Source organism: Elephas maximus, chromosome 13 (assembly GCF_024166365.1).
Source record: "Elephas maximus indicus isolate mEleMax1 chromosome 13, mEleMax1 primary haplotype, whole genome shotgun sequence".
Taxonomy (NCBI): Eukaryota; Metazoa; Chordata; class Mammalia; order Proboscidea; family Elephantidae; genus Elephas; species Elephas maximus.
The window spans coordinates 80,672,623-80,687,481 of NC_064831.1; the positions used below are offsets into that span (position 1 = coordinate 80,672,623).

Below are 14,859 nucleotides of genomic sequence, written 5' to 3' on the forward strand. Positions count from 1 at the left end.
GACAGATTTGTTCGCTTTTTTGGCAGTCCATGGTATATTCGATATTCTTTGCCAACACAATTCAAAGGCGTCAATTCTTCTTCGGTCTTCCTTATTCATCGTCCAGCTTTTGCATGCATATGAGGTGACTGAAAACACCATGACTTGGGGGCAGGCACACCTTAATATTCACGGTGATATTTTTGTTTTTCAAGACTTTAAAGAGGTCTTTTGCAGATTTTCCCAGTGCAATGGATCGTTTGATTTATTGACTGCTGCTTCCATGAGTGCTGACTGTGGATCCAAGAAAAATGAAATCCTTGACAACTTCAATCTTTTCTCCATTTATCATGATGTTGCTTATTGGTCCAGTTGTAAGGATTTCTGTTTTCTTTATGTTGAGGTGTAATTCACACCGAAGGCTGTAGTCTTTGCTCTTCATCAGTAAGTGCTTCAAGTCCTTTTCACTTTCATTAAGCAAGGTTGTGTCATCTGCATAATGCAGGTTGTTAATAGTCTTTCTCCAATCCTGATGCCCCACTCTTCTTCATACAGTCCAGCTTCTCAAATTATTTGCTCAGCATACAGACTGAATAGGTACGGTGAAAGGATACAACCCTGACGCACACTTTTCCTGACTTTAAACCACACAGTATTTCCCTGTTTTGTCCAAACAACTGCCTCTTGATCTACGTACAGGTTCCTCATGAGCATGATTAAGTGTTCTGGAATTTTTGTTCTTTACTATGCTATCCATAATTTGTTATGATCCACACAGTTGAATGCCTCTGCATAGTCAATAAAACACAGGTAAACATCTTTCTGGTATTCTCTACTTTCAGCCAGGATCCATCTGACATCAGTAATGATATGCCTGGTTCCACGTCCTCTTCTGAATCTGGCTTGAATTTCTGGCAGTTCCCTTGGTAGGTCACAACTACCCTATCACACAGTTCTGTCCAATCACCTGGGTGGGAGTTACAAGATCATGGGCAGAAAGGCCACACGAAAGTAATCAATTGCACCACAATCTCCCAGTTGTAGACTCTCAAGGCAGAACAAGACATGCACAGACAAGACGACTGGAGGAACTGAGACTGACTGAGGCAAAACAGATTTAGGTCTTCCTTATCACTCACACTGTGAAGTCTATGTCCAGTGCATGCAGTGGTAGGTACCTACACTATTTTAAATTCTTTCTGTTTGTTTTCCATCCTCCTACAGATGAATTCTCTAAGTTAAGGATGCATATAAGCCAGTCTATACAATCAAAATGCCTGTGCAATAAAGTGTGAACAATATATTTTTGCGAAACAAATTCAATGAGAAATAGAGAGGTATAGATCAAAACAGCTTTTTAAAATTTAGTTATATAGGCACAAACACTTCTACAAGGCTTATAAAAATAAACTGCATTCTCCCAACTTCCTCTCCACCTCACTCACCACAGGCAACCACTTTCAACTTTTATAGTGTTTTAGTATTTATCTTCTTAGCCTGTTATATACTTATAGTACCATTTCTTTTTTTCTTTTTTTTTTTTTAGGCATTACGAATTGACTTCCCAACATAGAAAATTGGTTATTTAGCTCAGGTATCTTCCCCTTTTTCAAAAAACAAAAAGAAAACAAACACATGCACACAGCCTGTCCCCTTCTCCTCATAACAATTATAATTCTGGTTGGATCAGTGTCTATGTTATTATGCATTTAGAAATGCTGTTCATCGCTGATCCAAGTAAAATGCTATGACTGCTTTTCCTTTCTTGAACCATTTATTATTTTCTCTGGAGTTAATTGAGTTCTTCTCTTTTTAATTTACTCCCATCTAAAATCTTGTTTTCATGGTCTGTCTCACAATGTCATATTCAAAGATCATTCAATCAAACATTTACTGAACACCTGTTAAATGGTAGGCACTGTGCTAGATACCAGGGCTACAAAGATAAATATGATGGCTTTCTCAAGTAGAAATTGAAACACACGGTCTTAGGTCAAACATGAATTTCCGTCAGATAGTCACAGTGTGGCTTATTAGTGTTACTGCCACGTCCACAGACACAACAAGCAGAACTGTCCCCCTTACAAGTGTGGACTTTCATGCACTAAATATACCACATTTCATTAAAATTAATATGCTAATAAATGAACCACCATTTTATGCACCACTAAGAAGGAAAAAACTGGCAAATTTAATTTTGATAGGGTGTGATGACATCGTTCATCAAAATGCATCCAATTTCACACTTGGAAAAATGCACGTATTAGAATAGATAAAGCTCTCTATTGCCTGAAATACTGGTGGTGGTAGTACAGATTGTTCAAATAACAAACAGTTCCAACATCATCTGCTTTCATAGTATGCTCTGCTTAACATAGTATTTGCCTGTATTCCCAAAGCATGCAACAGAGAGATAGCAGAAATGTGTGAGGAAAGAAACTCAGAAGCTTCAGACTGAACTGCAAGAGACCTTAGAAGACTATAGCATGGTACACCTTGAAAACTTTTTCGAACTTTGTTTTCAAATAAAGTCGTATGGAGAAACAGAATTGCTCTGGTGATGGGGAAGGCGAAGTCCGGCCTTCCCTCCTATGTGGGCTTCATATCTACAAGTCTATGTTAAACCAAAACCTGTTGCCATGGAGTCTAGGTTAGGATATGAAAAGATGCATTCTTTTTTTGAGGCTCCCCAGGCTTGGAAATCCAGTATTTCCCTCAGAATCACAAGTATCAAAATATTTGCTAATTCCAGAAGTACAGAATTCCTTTATGTACAACTACGTATTTCCTACTTTGAACTCATTTTCCTTGTTTAGTATCCTTTGGACTTGCAGAACAACTAGTCAGCATTTCTCTTGATTAGAAACCCTCCCTGTGTCTACAGTTAGCAATTAACCTATCCCTCAGCCTTGTATCTAGCCGTGGAGAAGATTACGCTTGGGTATCTAAAATTTACCTTGGATAATGTACACAATGATTTTACTGTAACTAAATCATGTCTGGCAGGACAGAAAAGCATACCCATGAATGTACTAGAAATTCTGGTTGTTTCACTTGGTAGATTAAGGGTAACCTGGTCTTGGTGAGACTTTTTGAAAAATGAGTGGAAATGAGATTTGTAGACCAAGAAATGTAAGTGCTCCAGGAAGGTCTAAAAGAAATCTCTAGCACCATTCATTTTCATCCCAATGAGGAGACCACCACTATGAAGAAAATCCGTTTCCGCTGAGTCAGTTCCAACTCACAGCAACCCTATACGACAGAGTAGAACAGCCTCATAGGTTTTAAAGAAGCGGATGGTGGATTTGAACTGCTGGCCTTTTGGTTAGCAGCCGAGCTCTTAACCACTGGCCAACAGGGCTCTACTCTGAAGAAAAGAAAGGGTATTTTGCCAGTAACTGCAGCAGTTATGCAGTACAGGCACTATCTCATACACTGCTCCATCAGACAGCACTGAGGGCTCTTAAGAGTTTCACACTCAACCAGGTCCCAGAACAGACTTCAAGGTATAAAAGGCTGATAATCATGATTACCCTGGAACATTCCATCTTCAGATCATGAGGCAATTTATATAGTCTTCAAACATTCCTGGGAGCCCTGAATTATATCTAGTTTCCGGCACAACTTCCGGAGTAGGCTCTCTCTTCTGTGCTCCCAAAGACTGGTTGCTGCACAACGCTGCAATCATCTCTTTACTCATCCATAAGCCCTACTGAGGTCAAACACTATATATCCCCACTACCCTGCAATATCTCCTGGCACGATGTAGATATTCAAATTTGGGACTGCAGTCTAGGTCAGACCAGTAAGATTATTACTCTGTCTTCCAAAAGATACTTACAAAGGATTTGAGATCACTAAGTTACTCTTTGTGAAAGGACACGTAGTTTAAGGAAGTAATTCTAGTACAACCCAATGTAGTGGGGAGTAATGGCTTAAAACGCAAAGGTGGAAAAGGAGAATGAAGAGCCGTAACAAGTACATGCAGTGTCTGATTAACATCAGGAGGAAAAATAATTTCTTAAAAATTATTGGGGCAACCAGTGGAAAGTGAACACAAACTATTTATTAGATAACTGTATTATATTAATGTTAAATTACTGATTTTGATAACTGCACTGTATTTAAGAGAATGTCGTTGGTTCTTAGGAAGTATATCTTGAAATGTTTAAGGAGTACAACAGAATCATGTCATGATATCTGCACCTTTGTCGGAAAAAATTATGTTTGTGTACACAAACGCATACACAGATAAAGCAAATGTGACAAAATGTTAACTGGCGAATTTAAAGGAAGGGTATACAGGAGTTCTGTATCTGTTGCATCTTTTCTGTAAGTTTAAATTTTTTTCAAAATCCAAAGTTAAATATAAAACATTAACTTAAAAAAAGATGGCGGTGACAACAGTGTTACTCTTCTATGAATACTGTTGAAGTACTGTTTACCTAAGGTAGGGAAAAGTCTAATATTATTTAGGTGTCTACTAAGAGAGAAGTATTCTAACAGGCACTTTTAGATACACTGTATTATTTAATCCTCATACCAGCCCTTCAAAGTAGTGTTATTCCTGTTTCAGAGATGAGGAAATTGAGATTCAGAAATATTAACTCATTTGCCCAAGCTCTGTCACAGTCAAGTTGGAAGGGAGCAACTGGGCAAGATATTTAACCTTTTTGAACTTATACTGTGATTTCTACAAAGAAGACAGTAAACTGTCCCTTCATAAAGTTGCTGTGGAAATTAAAGAGGAAAATAAACAAATTATCCAACATAGTAGACGTTCAGCAGATTTTTAGTAGCCCCCTCACTGAGTGCACAGCTTATAAGTAATGGAGTAAAGCATTTGCATCCAGGCTCCAAAGCCTATGTTCTACTTGACAAGACAATGCTGCATTGCCCGAGGCAGAAAGGGCTGATCTCTGATCTCTACAGACCTACAATATGAAGGAGACTCCAGGAGCACTCAGGGCACGCCCACAGCAGGAAGTATCTAAGGACATTTGAATGTAGCATGAAACAAAGAGGCCTTTAGGGGGAAAATTTCTTTAAAAATCAAAAGAATGTCCATGCCAGGTAGAACATTTTTCCACACACACACATTTTCTGATAAAAAAGTTTCAAAGTCCACCATCTGCTGAATTGCTCAACAGAATGAAGAACAGACCAACCACAACGTTCTCAGTTCTGAATGAGGCGGTGACAAAATGTAGCACAAAGTGCCTTGCCCAAATTCTCACCGCCTAGTTATTTTCAGAATGAGCACATTCTACTCAAATGAAGAACAGCATCAACTTCAAAAATCACATGCCCAAACTGTTCATCACAAATTTCACAAAATTTATACCAACCAGCATTTATCTTTTCCTCAGGGGAAAGAAATACTCTACTCACCATACCAATTCACCACATATTTATGTTAATTTAAGATTTCCCTGGAGGCTAAAACAAGGTGTGTTACGATGGAAAAAGCTTAGAAACTCATCTATACCATGGTCTGATCTAAAATAAGTTATTTAGCTTCTATGCGCCATAGTTTTTTCATCTCTTAAGAACAAAGAAAAGTGGAAATAATATCTGCTTGTTTAGAGTTGTTTTAAGAATTAAAAATATGTACACATAGATATATAAAACCAGTTGCCTTCCAGTTGATTCCAATTCATGGTGACCCCAGGAGGTTTACAATGGTTGATTTTTTAGAAGTAGATTGCCAGATCTTTCTTTTGAGGCACCTCTAGGTAGACTCAAACCTCCAACTTTTCAGTTAGCAGAAAAGTCCATTAACTGTTTAGGTCACCCAGTGACTCCTATACATACATAACCCGTTGCCGTCGAGTTGCTTCCAACTCATAGCGACTCTATAGGACAGAACAGAACTGCCCCACAGGGCTTCCAAGGAGTGCCTGGTGGATTTGAACTCCTGATATAGATAACACGGCCTTAAAAAAACATATATATATATATATATATATATATACAAACCCTGATGGTATAGTGGTTAAGAGCTAAGGTTGCTAACCAAAAGGTCAGCAGTTTGAATCCACCAGGAGCTCCATGGAAGCTCTATGGGGCAGTTCTATTCTGTCTTATAGGCTCGCTATGAGTCGGAATTGACACATACATACATATATTACTGGGAGGTACTCATTAACTATTAGTTTTTTATTCACAAGCGAGTGGGTATGCACCGTAACTGCTCCTTTTTATTGCTAGTATTTGTTAATTTTTTAAATAACGTACCAGATCTTGAGTTGTGTGCTTTATATGTATCATCTTTATATGTATTCCCTTAGCGATCATGTAAAGGGGGAATACTATTACCCCAGTTTGCAGATGAGAAAACTGAAGTTATGAGAAATTCAGTAACTTGCTGAATGGCTAGTAAGTAATGGAGCCAAGATTTGGACCAACATTGTAAACCACCACTCAAAACTGCCTCTGCTGCCTACGCTGCACCAGAAAATGCACCAATGAAACAAAACATCATAATATGCACACTCTGGGAAATTAGTATACAAGTTCTAGACCACTGTGCATCATGGATAGAGGCTGTAGTTTGTGGTCCATGGCTCCTACGGTCATTTTTGTCTTTCGCTTTTCATCCTGGCGGGCTTCCTTACTCAAATGGTTCCTTTACTCAATGGTTCCATGACTTCTGGAAGACCAGGCTCCTGTTTTAGCCAAAGCTCTGTGTTGTCTAGTTCCACCTTACTACACTGTTTTCAAGATCTTGAAGAAGTAATTTTCAATATCCCACCATGGTATCTGTTACATATGCATCATTATCTAATAAACCAACATTCACAGGATGAGGAAAAACTAAAGTTAAATCAATTTTATTCTAGACTAATAACTACTTATTGACATGACCAAGCTCCTTAGTTGTCTACTAATGGCTACTCTTATTTAAGCCACTAACCTGATTCAATAAATAACACTTAGAAATTAATTTTCAGATGTAACCTTAAGCCCAATTTTCCCACCGAAGCAAAGTTCTTAACCTTAATTGCCTAGAGAGCTTTTAAAGATCCTGATGTCCAGGTCACATCTTATACCAATTACATTAGAATCTGTAGAGGCGGCCTTCAAGTGTTAGTATTTTTTTAAAGCTCCCTATGTAACTCTAATGTGTAATTAGATTCCCAGGTGACTCCAATGTGCAACCAAGGTTGTAAAATACCATGATAATGTAGCCTACAGGTGCCAGCTCATTTAAAAGAAAAGAAAGGAGAAACAGAGTATAAAGAAAGAAAAGCTCAGGCTGGCAGGACCACAATGAATTTTATATACAATCTTTGGAATTTTTCTTAAGGAAATAATTTAACAGAAGTAAAAATCAAATGGTAAAAGATGGGGTTCACTGCAGCATTCATTAGTTTTACTATAAAAAAAATCAGAAATTAACATAGAACGCTGGTTAATGATTTAAAGACAAATGATAAACATAATGAAATATCTTAGAGGTCTAAAAAATTATAGAGACCATAGAAATAAAGAATATGATAAAGTGAAAATATGAGAATGCAAAATGGAATATCAGCTGCAACTGTTCAAAAAACCCTGCACAGTGTGGGATGTAATATCTGATAAAGAAATAAAACTGTTGTATGGTGATGTGATTATGAGCAATATTATTATGCATAACTTAAAAAAATAAATAATTCTCTCTCTTTGTTATCCTTCTTGCCTCTAGTCTAAGTCAGAGAAGAGAAAGCAAAGAGTAAATGTCATGGAGAGTTACTTAAAATGAACATAGGAGAAATAAACCATGGCACAGAAGTCTGGGTACACACTTCAGCACAGTTACATTTAGTTCATTCCCAGACCAACACCACACACTTCAAACAGATGTTCACCTGAGAAACAATTCCAGGGTAACCAATCTCTACTTGCTCAGTCACACAATTCTCTTTTTCAACCCTATCATTCAACAGATGACTTAGACACAAGTGACTAGATAGCGATTTCTATTTAAATATTACTTGAACTTATTATTTATGTACAAAAGCTATGACGAACTCTCTCAGAACTTGTCTTTTTGCCATTTCCATGGCAATTATTGGCTTGATAACTATTTACTGTCCTTCATATAACTAGTGCTTGATGTTACTTAATGAGAAAGGAGGGCGGGGGAAGGAGAAGTAAAGGGAAAGAGAAGCTCCTTCATTAGGAGACTGACAGACAAGGACCTTCCCCTAGAGCTGACAGAGAAAGAAAGCCCTCTCCAGGTGCTGGCGCCCTGAATTCAGACTTCTATCCTCCTAAACTGTGAAAGAATAAACTTCTGTTTGTTAAAGCCATCCGCTTGTGGTATTTCTGTTATAGCAGCACTAGATAACTAAGACAGAAATGTTTACAAACTAAACAGAAACAAGGAAAATAATACAACTGGATAAACTAATTTCTAACTGATGACAGAAAACAGGTCATGGAGAAAATTTCAGTACCAACCACCGGTAGAAATATAACAAGTCTTTAAAATGCCAAGACCTTCCTTAGCTTTCTCATGGAGCAAAAACACAAACCAAAAACAAAGAGTAATGCTATATGATTACCCAAGAAAATAAACAGCTAATAATCTAATCAAGGTAGAAAAGATGTGCATATGTTTCTTCCTGTCTTATTACTGTAAGCATCTGCAACTAACAAAAGATTAAGAGCTAAATATGAATCCATAACTCCAGTGTAAAAGCAAAATGTAAGATCAACTGATTAACAAGCTGCCAACTGTGAAGATTCCATGATTCTACTGATAAGTGATCTGTCCTAATTTTAGAAACTAATAACCTCAATCACAAGTAATCTAAACTAGCTTTTCCCATTTAGGGAGAAAAAACTTTTTTTTTTTTTTTGCTCATTAGTCTGGGCAGGACCCCTACCTTCAGGCATAAAAAGTTCACCTGATTTTATGTATGTAATCAAGTTATTGCCATTAAAAACTCAAAAAAGAACCCATACTTAACAAGTCCAATAAGCTTCTAGTGACCGTGGATTTTTATATAACACATTGCTCTGATTCAGTACTTTTCATAATTCAATTGTTGAAACGAATTCATTTTATTTAGAAGTATGCCGGTGAATAAAACAGGTCGTAATAAAGAAACGATGTCTCCAAAACTCCATGTGACTTTTTTCATGTTTCCTATAATTTGCTGCTTTTCCAAAACCATATAACATTTATTTTTATCCTTTAAAGGACAGCCGGAAGTAATCATAGTATATAATAAAAATAACACAATTATAAAGCAGTTCTTCAATGCACTTTTATTGTAAGTATCATACCTAATCTTACAAACAACAAGGTCAATGTACTATATATAGATGGAGGAGCATGAAGTTTAAGTGAACCAACCAAGGTTTCACACAGCTAAGGGCTGAAAAGAGGGCAAAAATACAAATTCTTAAAATTCATTTCAAGCCATCTATTTATTCCAAAGCAATCTGTAGTCACTAATGGATTAATGAACTGCAAAATGTTTCTTTCGATTACATTTGAAAATGGTACTAAAGGAGTATTCTACTGAACATTCCCATCTAAGCAACAAAATCATTTCACATTAGCACATGTTCTCCAAAAGGGTGTGCATATACAAAGATCCCAGAAGATGATTACAGCATCAGTGTATATGGCATTTCAACTTACTCTTATGAAGCTTAAAATGTAAATAAAAATCCTATGAAACAGGAGGGGACTGGGTTAAACACGAGGCAATTACAAAAACACTATTTCTCAGTAAATGAAAATATGTTAGGCTCTATATGAATACTTGTTCTCAAGTATTCATACAGATATTTTTCTATTATTGATAAAATGTTTCCAAAAGCTTGTTGAAAAGGTAACACCATAGATGGCTTTTAAATGTATTAATAATGTATTCTATCTGGGACCTGGTCTTCTCTATACTGTTAAGTTCATATTTTATTTTAAGATACCTCAAAACAACATTATTTCCAGAAAAGGGTGGGTCTGAGTTATACACTATTCATTCAACCATTCAACAAATATTCACATAGTATCCACTATGAGCCAGATATATTCCTAGATGCTGGAACTCTATTAATGAACATACAGCAGCCAAGGTGCCTGCTGTTAAGGGTGCTTATATTCTGGAGGGGTATAATTACAGGTAGAGCTAAGTGCTTTGAAGAAAACAAACAAGGTGTTTATGGTAGCAAGCATCTTAGGGGTGGAGACAGTGGTTAACTCAGATGGGTAGCCAGGAAAATCTGTCTGAAGGGTGACATGACAACTGACCCAAATCAGACGGAAGAGCCAGCGTGTGGAGCTACTGGGACAGAATGTATCAGGCAGTGGGTTACAGCAAGTAGAGACCCTGAGGTGGCAATAACCAGCTCCTGTGTGGGTACGCAGAAAGCAACAGATGAAGAGAATGTTCTGAAATGGCGTTCAAGAGTGATGCAGGGCTCAGATCTCAGACAGCTTTCTGCTTTGTGGTAGGAATTAGGATTTTATTCTGTGTGTGGGGAGAAAACATTAGGAGGAGGAAGGCAAAGAAAAAAAAAAAAGAAGGAACTTAACAATATTAACTATTTAGTATGGTGCTAGACAAATGTTATCTACTTTTAATTCTCACAACAGCTTTGAGGCAGGTGCCAAAGGATTTCCTTTTGCACGTGAGGAAAGTGAGGCTCAAGGGATAATCTGCCCAAGTATACACAGCTAGTAAATGAAAAGGCCAAAATCTGTACCCAGACCTAACTCTAAAACAATTGTACTCTCTCCACTACCCACGATGATACTTGCCTGTATCACAGTTTCAAACTGTAACAACACACAAATTATACAAACTGTAAGTGTGATGCAATATTTATCAGAAGCTAATCAAGTTCCCTGTTACCACAGATTTTACAGGATCCACAGCAAGTTTTTCGACTACAGGAAAATGCAAATTAGACGCCATCCCTCAGAAGTTGTAATTACAGCATTCAAACAGAACATTCATAGTCGGCCGAATCAGCTGAGGTTTATGGGTGTATGTACGTGGCACAGCAAAATTTAATAAGCCACGGGGGGCGGGTTTCAACTAATTCCCCAGCATTCTAGCTGCTATGCAACAAACAACAACCAGTCATGGTCTGCCTTCTTACCTTCCCTAGCACGCTGCAACTCAGAAAAATTCAGGTTTGATGCTAACATATACGTGAAACCCTGCCCAATCAACTGCTGAGAAAGACACTTCTCTGAACTTAACAACCCTAGCATCCAGAGGAATTCAAAGATGCTTCTTTTCAGATACAACACAAAGCCAGAGAAAATGTCAGAATAAACAATGAAGATCAGAACACATCAGTTTGGAGGCTGATACTCACATACGCCTGCCTGAGCACCCCGAATATCGCAAGCCCATCCTATTTTGGACCTGGCTTCGTACTATAGCTTTAAGAACAGAGAAAAATACCCAGGTCAGACCTCCCAAAAGGGGTGTTTTCCTGTGAGTCTACTTCTGACAAGGAATTGCAACACCTAGTTCCTTATTTGGGGACTATTGCAGTATCTTCCCTGACCACATTAGCACAACAGCGCCAAGCCTCAATGAGTTCTATAAAATTAACCACAACTCTACTGAAAGAGAGGGAGAGAGACCAAACGTCAGAAAAGGCTGTGTGGTGGGAGTAGGCAGTTGTGTGTGTGTGTGTGAGTGTGTGAGAGAGAGAGAGAGAGAGAAATAGTTGATCCACCTCAAAATTAACAGGGGGCTACTATCAGGCATTTGTAGGGGACTCAATGCTAGGCTAGTTATAGGCAGATACGCATTCGTGCATACACAAATTCACCAGAAATTTCAGCATTCATATTCTTAGTATTTCTCTTCCTTCCCCTTTTCTTTTCTTTTCGTAGTACTGCCACTCTGCCCTTAACAACTACCATGAAGGGCAAAGGAAACAAAAAAGAGAAGGGACAAATAATTTAAGCAACTACTGTGTGCCAGTATTCTATTTGTTCTACATTTTCTGTTTCTAATTAATTAAAACCAGAAAACTTTCATAAGGTAATGGTTAGAACATGAGCTGGAAAGTATGACAGATTTGGTTGATTCCTTACTCTGCCACTACCACCTGTGTGATCTTGGACGAGTTACTTAAATCTTTCTGCATGTCAATTTCCTCATCTGTAAAATGGGAATACTACGTTAATTGTGAGGACCAAATGAGCATGAATGCCAAGTGTTAGCACAGTGTATGCCCTCCACCTTGAAGTGCTCAATAAATTATGACTATATGGTATATTATAAAAAAAAAAAAAATTATAGGGCTGGTGTAATTCTGATAAACAAAAAAGACGGCAGTTTCTGAGTTTGAAAGGCTTTAAAAAGTGTCGAAGGCCTTGCTTGTGGGATAACTATCAGGCAACTACCCCCACATCGCCTATCACTATCCCCCCTCAAAAAAACCAAGATGAGAATGGAGCTCAAATTTCTCTACAGTTTAAAGGAATCACTGTCACAGTAGTGGCGCAAAGCCACTCAGAGAACAGTGAGTCAGACACTAGGTTTTGGAGCAAAGAGATGCCATGTTTGTATAAAGCTGAGTGCTTATCGTATTTCCAATGAATCTACTTTCCAGCTCTCCAAATAAAGGGACACGCTAAGTTTCACACTAAGTTATGAACATGTTCTTGCTTTATCCTAACAGACCTATGAGGTACATACTACTGTTTCCCATCTTACAGATGAAGACACAGGCTCAGAGATGCTAAATAACAGGAATGCACCGAAGTTCAGCTTTCGCACTTCTAGGGACAAGCAGGTGGATGCCTGTTGAGCGTGTACAAGATCCATGACCAAGTCATTCCAGAAGTTACCAGCAGTGAAGCAACATCGACGCGAGCAATAATGATAACACAGGAGTAAGCTAAGTATTCTACACACAATTTAAAGTGCAAATCTCCTCAGGTGTTTTGTATGTAGAAATTTTATAGGCCAGTATAGCATAAATGTATATTATGGTGAGAGGAAAACGCCTGTAAAATTGTTACCGCTGTGTTCAAAAACAAGAGTTTTCAAGTGGTTAAACAGAGAAATAGGTTGATATTTAACATGAACATTAAAAGACAGTACATCAGTTAGATAACTAAAGGAAGAAAATTTTTTGAGCAAATATTTAAAAACATTTAAATGCTACAAAGAATTATAGATATTAAATTATATAAAGGTTCTAATTTTGATTAACTGTTTTGTTAACTAGCATCCATAATGTTAAACATAAAAAAGAATATATATATTTTTTAATTCACAGATTTCACTCCACTTAAGCCATATGTCTTTCAAGGAAAAGTTCTATTTGAAAATTATTCACATCTAATAAGAAATACATTAAAAGTAAAATGTCAACTCTGCCACCTCCAAATTTTACAAGATGGAAAAATGCCAAAATCATGTGCAATAACTGTGGTAAATTATCTACATGGCAAAAAAAGTGTTACAAAAAACTGAGATACTCAAAATATTTTGTTTTTGCTCCTCAAATGTCAAAACAACAGATTTTAATAAGAATGCTTTTAAGAATGCAACTCTTTATAGTCCTAAGTGTGCATGTACACTAAACATTTACACAAAACCTTGTCAAAACGACTGTTATATGCTGCCTACCAATTTCAGTAGCTAAAAGATTTTTGAGATTTGCCAAACCAAGAATTCTAAGTATAATATTTCTCCTAGAAAACATGTTACTAAAAAATTTTCCTGAATTATTAATTTGCTAGATAACCCAACAGATTAATAATATTAATGTGGAGTTTAGTCAATCAAGAGCAATCCAGTACATGGGAATACTGGTAAATTATTATTCTTGCACTATAAGATCAAACTTCTAAAACAGAACTATTACACTTTAATAAAAGTACAAAAAAAAAAGTATAGGACCGATTAATTATATGTGATACAATTCCATATTTATGCTTGCGTCACAGAACTTCATTATATGATGGTGATACTCAGCTTTGGTCAAATATTGATTTTAGCTAAAATGGTTATTCAACTCACCTATTCCCCACCCCCCCCCCTTTCTTAAGAATCACTCGTTTCTACTAACAGTAAATGTAGGTAAAATTTTCCAGTCTTCCTAATGGTGTGTCTTTATGGAAAATTCAAAATTGAGCCAACAAAGACACCGTGTAATGATTACTAAAGCTTTGTTGTTTTTTAAAGAGTGGAAGGTGCCAACGGGTCCTTCATTTTCTCACATACACCTATCAAGCTTTACATTCTAGATTCATATTTTCTTCCACCTAGGCCTTAAGTGAAATGAGAAGCAAGTGTTTTCAAAATCACATGCTGTTGCCATAGAGAACTTGTGACCACAGATTAAGCTGTGCAACTTCACAACTCTTTGAGGAAAAACTCTGAGGCCTAAATGTTACATGGCAACCAAGGGTAAACATGGAGGGAAAAAAAGTATACAGGAAGAAACACAGGACACATGGAATGGCTTTGTTACTCCAACCAACTTCCGACACTCATCTGTCTGCTTAGAATGTCTACCCAACCCACTGCCATCAAGTCTAGGACGTGTAAATGTTCACGAGCTTTAGACCTGGTTCAAATGGCTACTGCATCACTTTATCAGCTGCAGCTATCTCCTCGTGAAATGGGGATAATATAAGCACCCTCATAAGAATGGGAAGAGGATAAAATACATGAAACTTTATGTAAAATGCCTGGCACAAATATTTACAATAAATGGCAAGTAAGTGTTATTGTTATATAAACATTTGCAGAAAGTACATTTCGTAATTTCCCAGCACGGTGCCAGACAGGGGAAACCTGAAAATTACTAGTTGAATGCTTAAGAACTATGATATGTCAAAATTCTTAAAACCCTTCAATGAAAATTTACCCCCCAAAAAGGATGACTGAAAACCCA

The 14,859-nt window shown here is 37.2% G+C and overlaps 1 protein-coding gene across 9 annotated transcripts in view; it reads right to left on the reverse strand.

Moving 5' to 3' along the window:
* Positions 1 to 14,859, reverse strand: part of AKAP13 (A-kinase anchoring protein 13) — a 395,855-nt gene that overhangs the window by 178,637 nt on the left and 202,359 nt on the right. Inside the window, exon 1 of one of the 9 annotated variants that reach the window (XM_049905679.1) lies at positions 11,308 to 12,918. The exons of the other annotated variants lie outside the window; for them this stretch is intronic. Coding sequence (XP_049761636.1) covers positions 11,308 to 11,345 — 38 coding nt within the window. The 5' untranslated portion in view covers positions 11,346 to 12,918. Of the gene's footprint in view, positions 1 to 11,307; positions 12,919 to 14,859 lie in introns of those variants that run through there. 9 annotated transcript variants of the gene reach the window in all.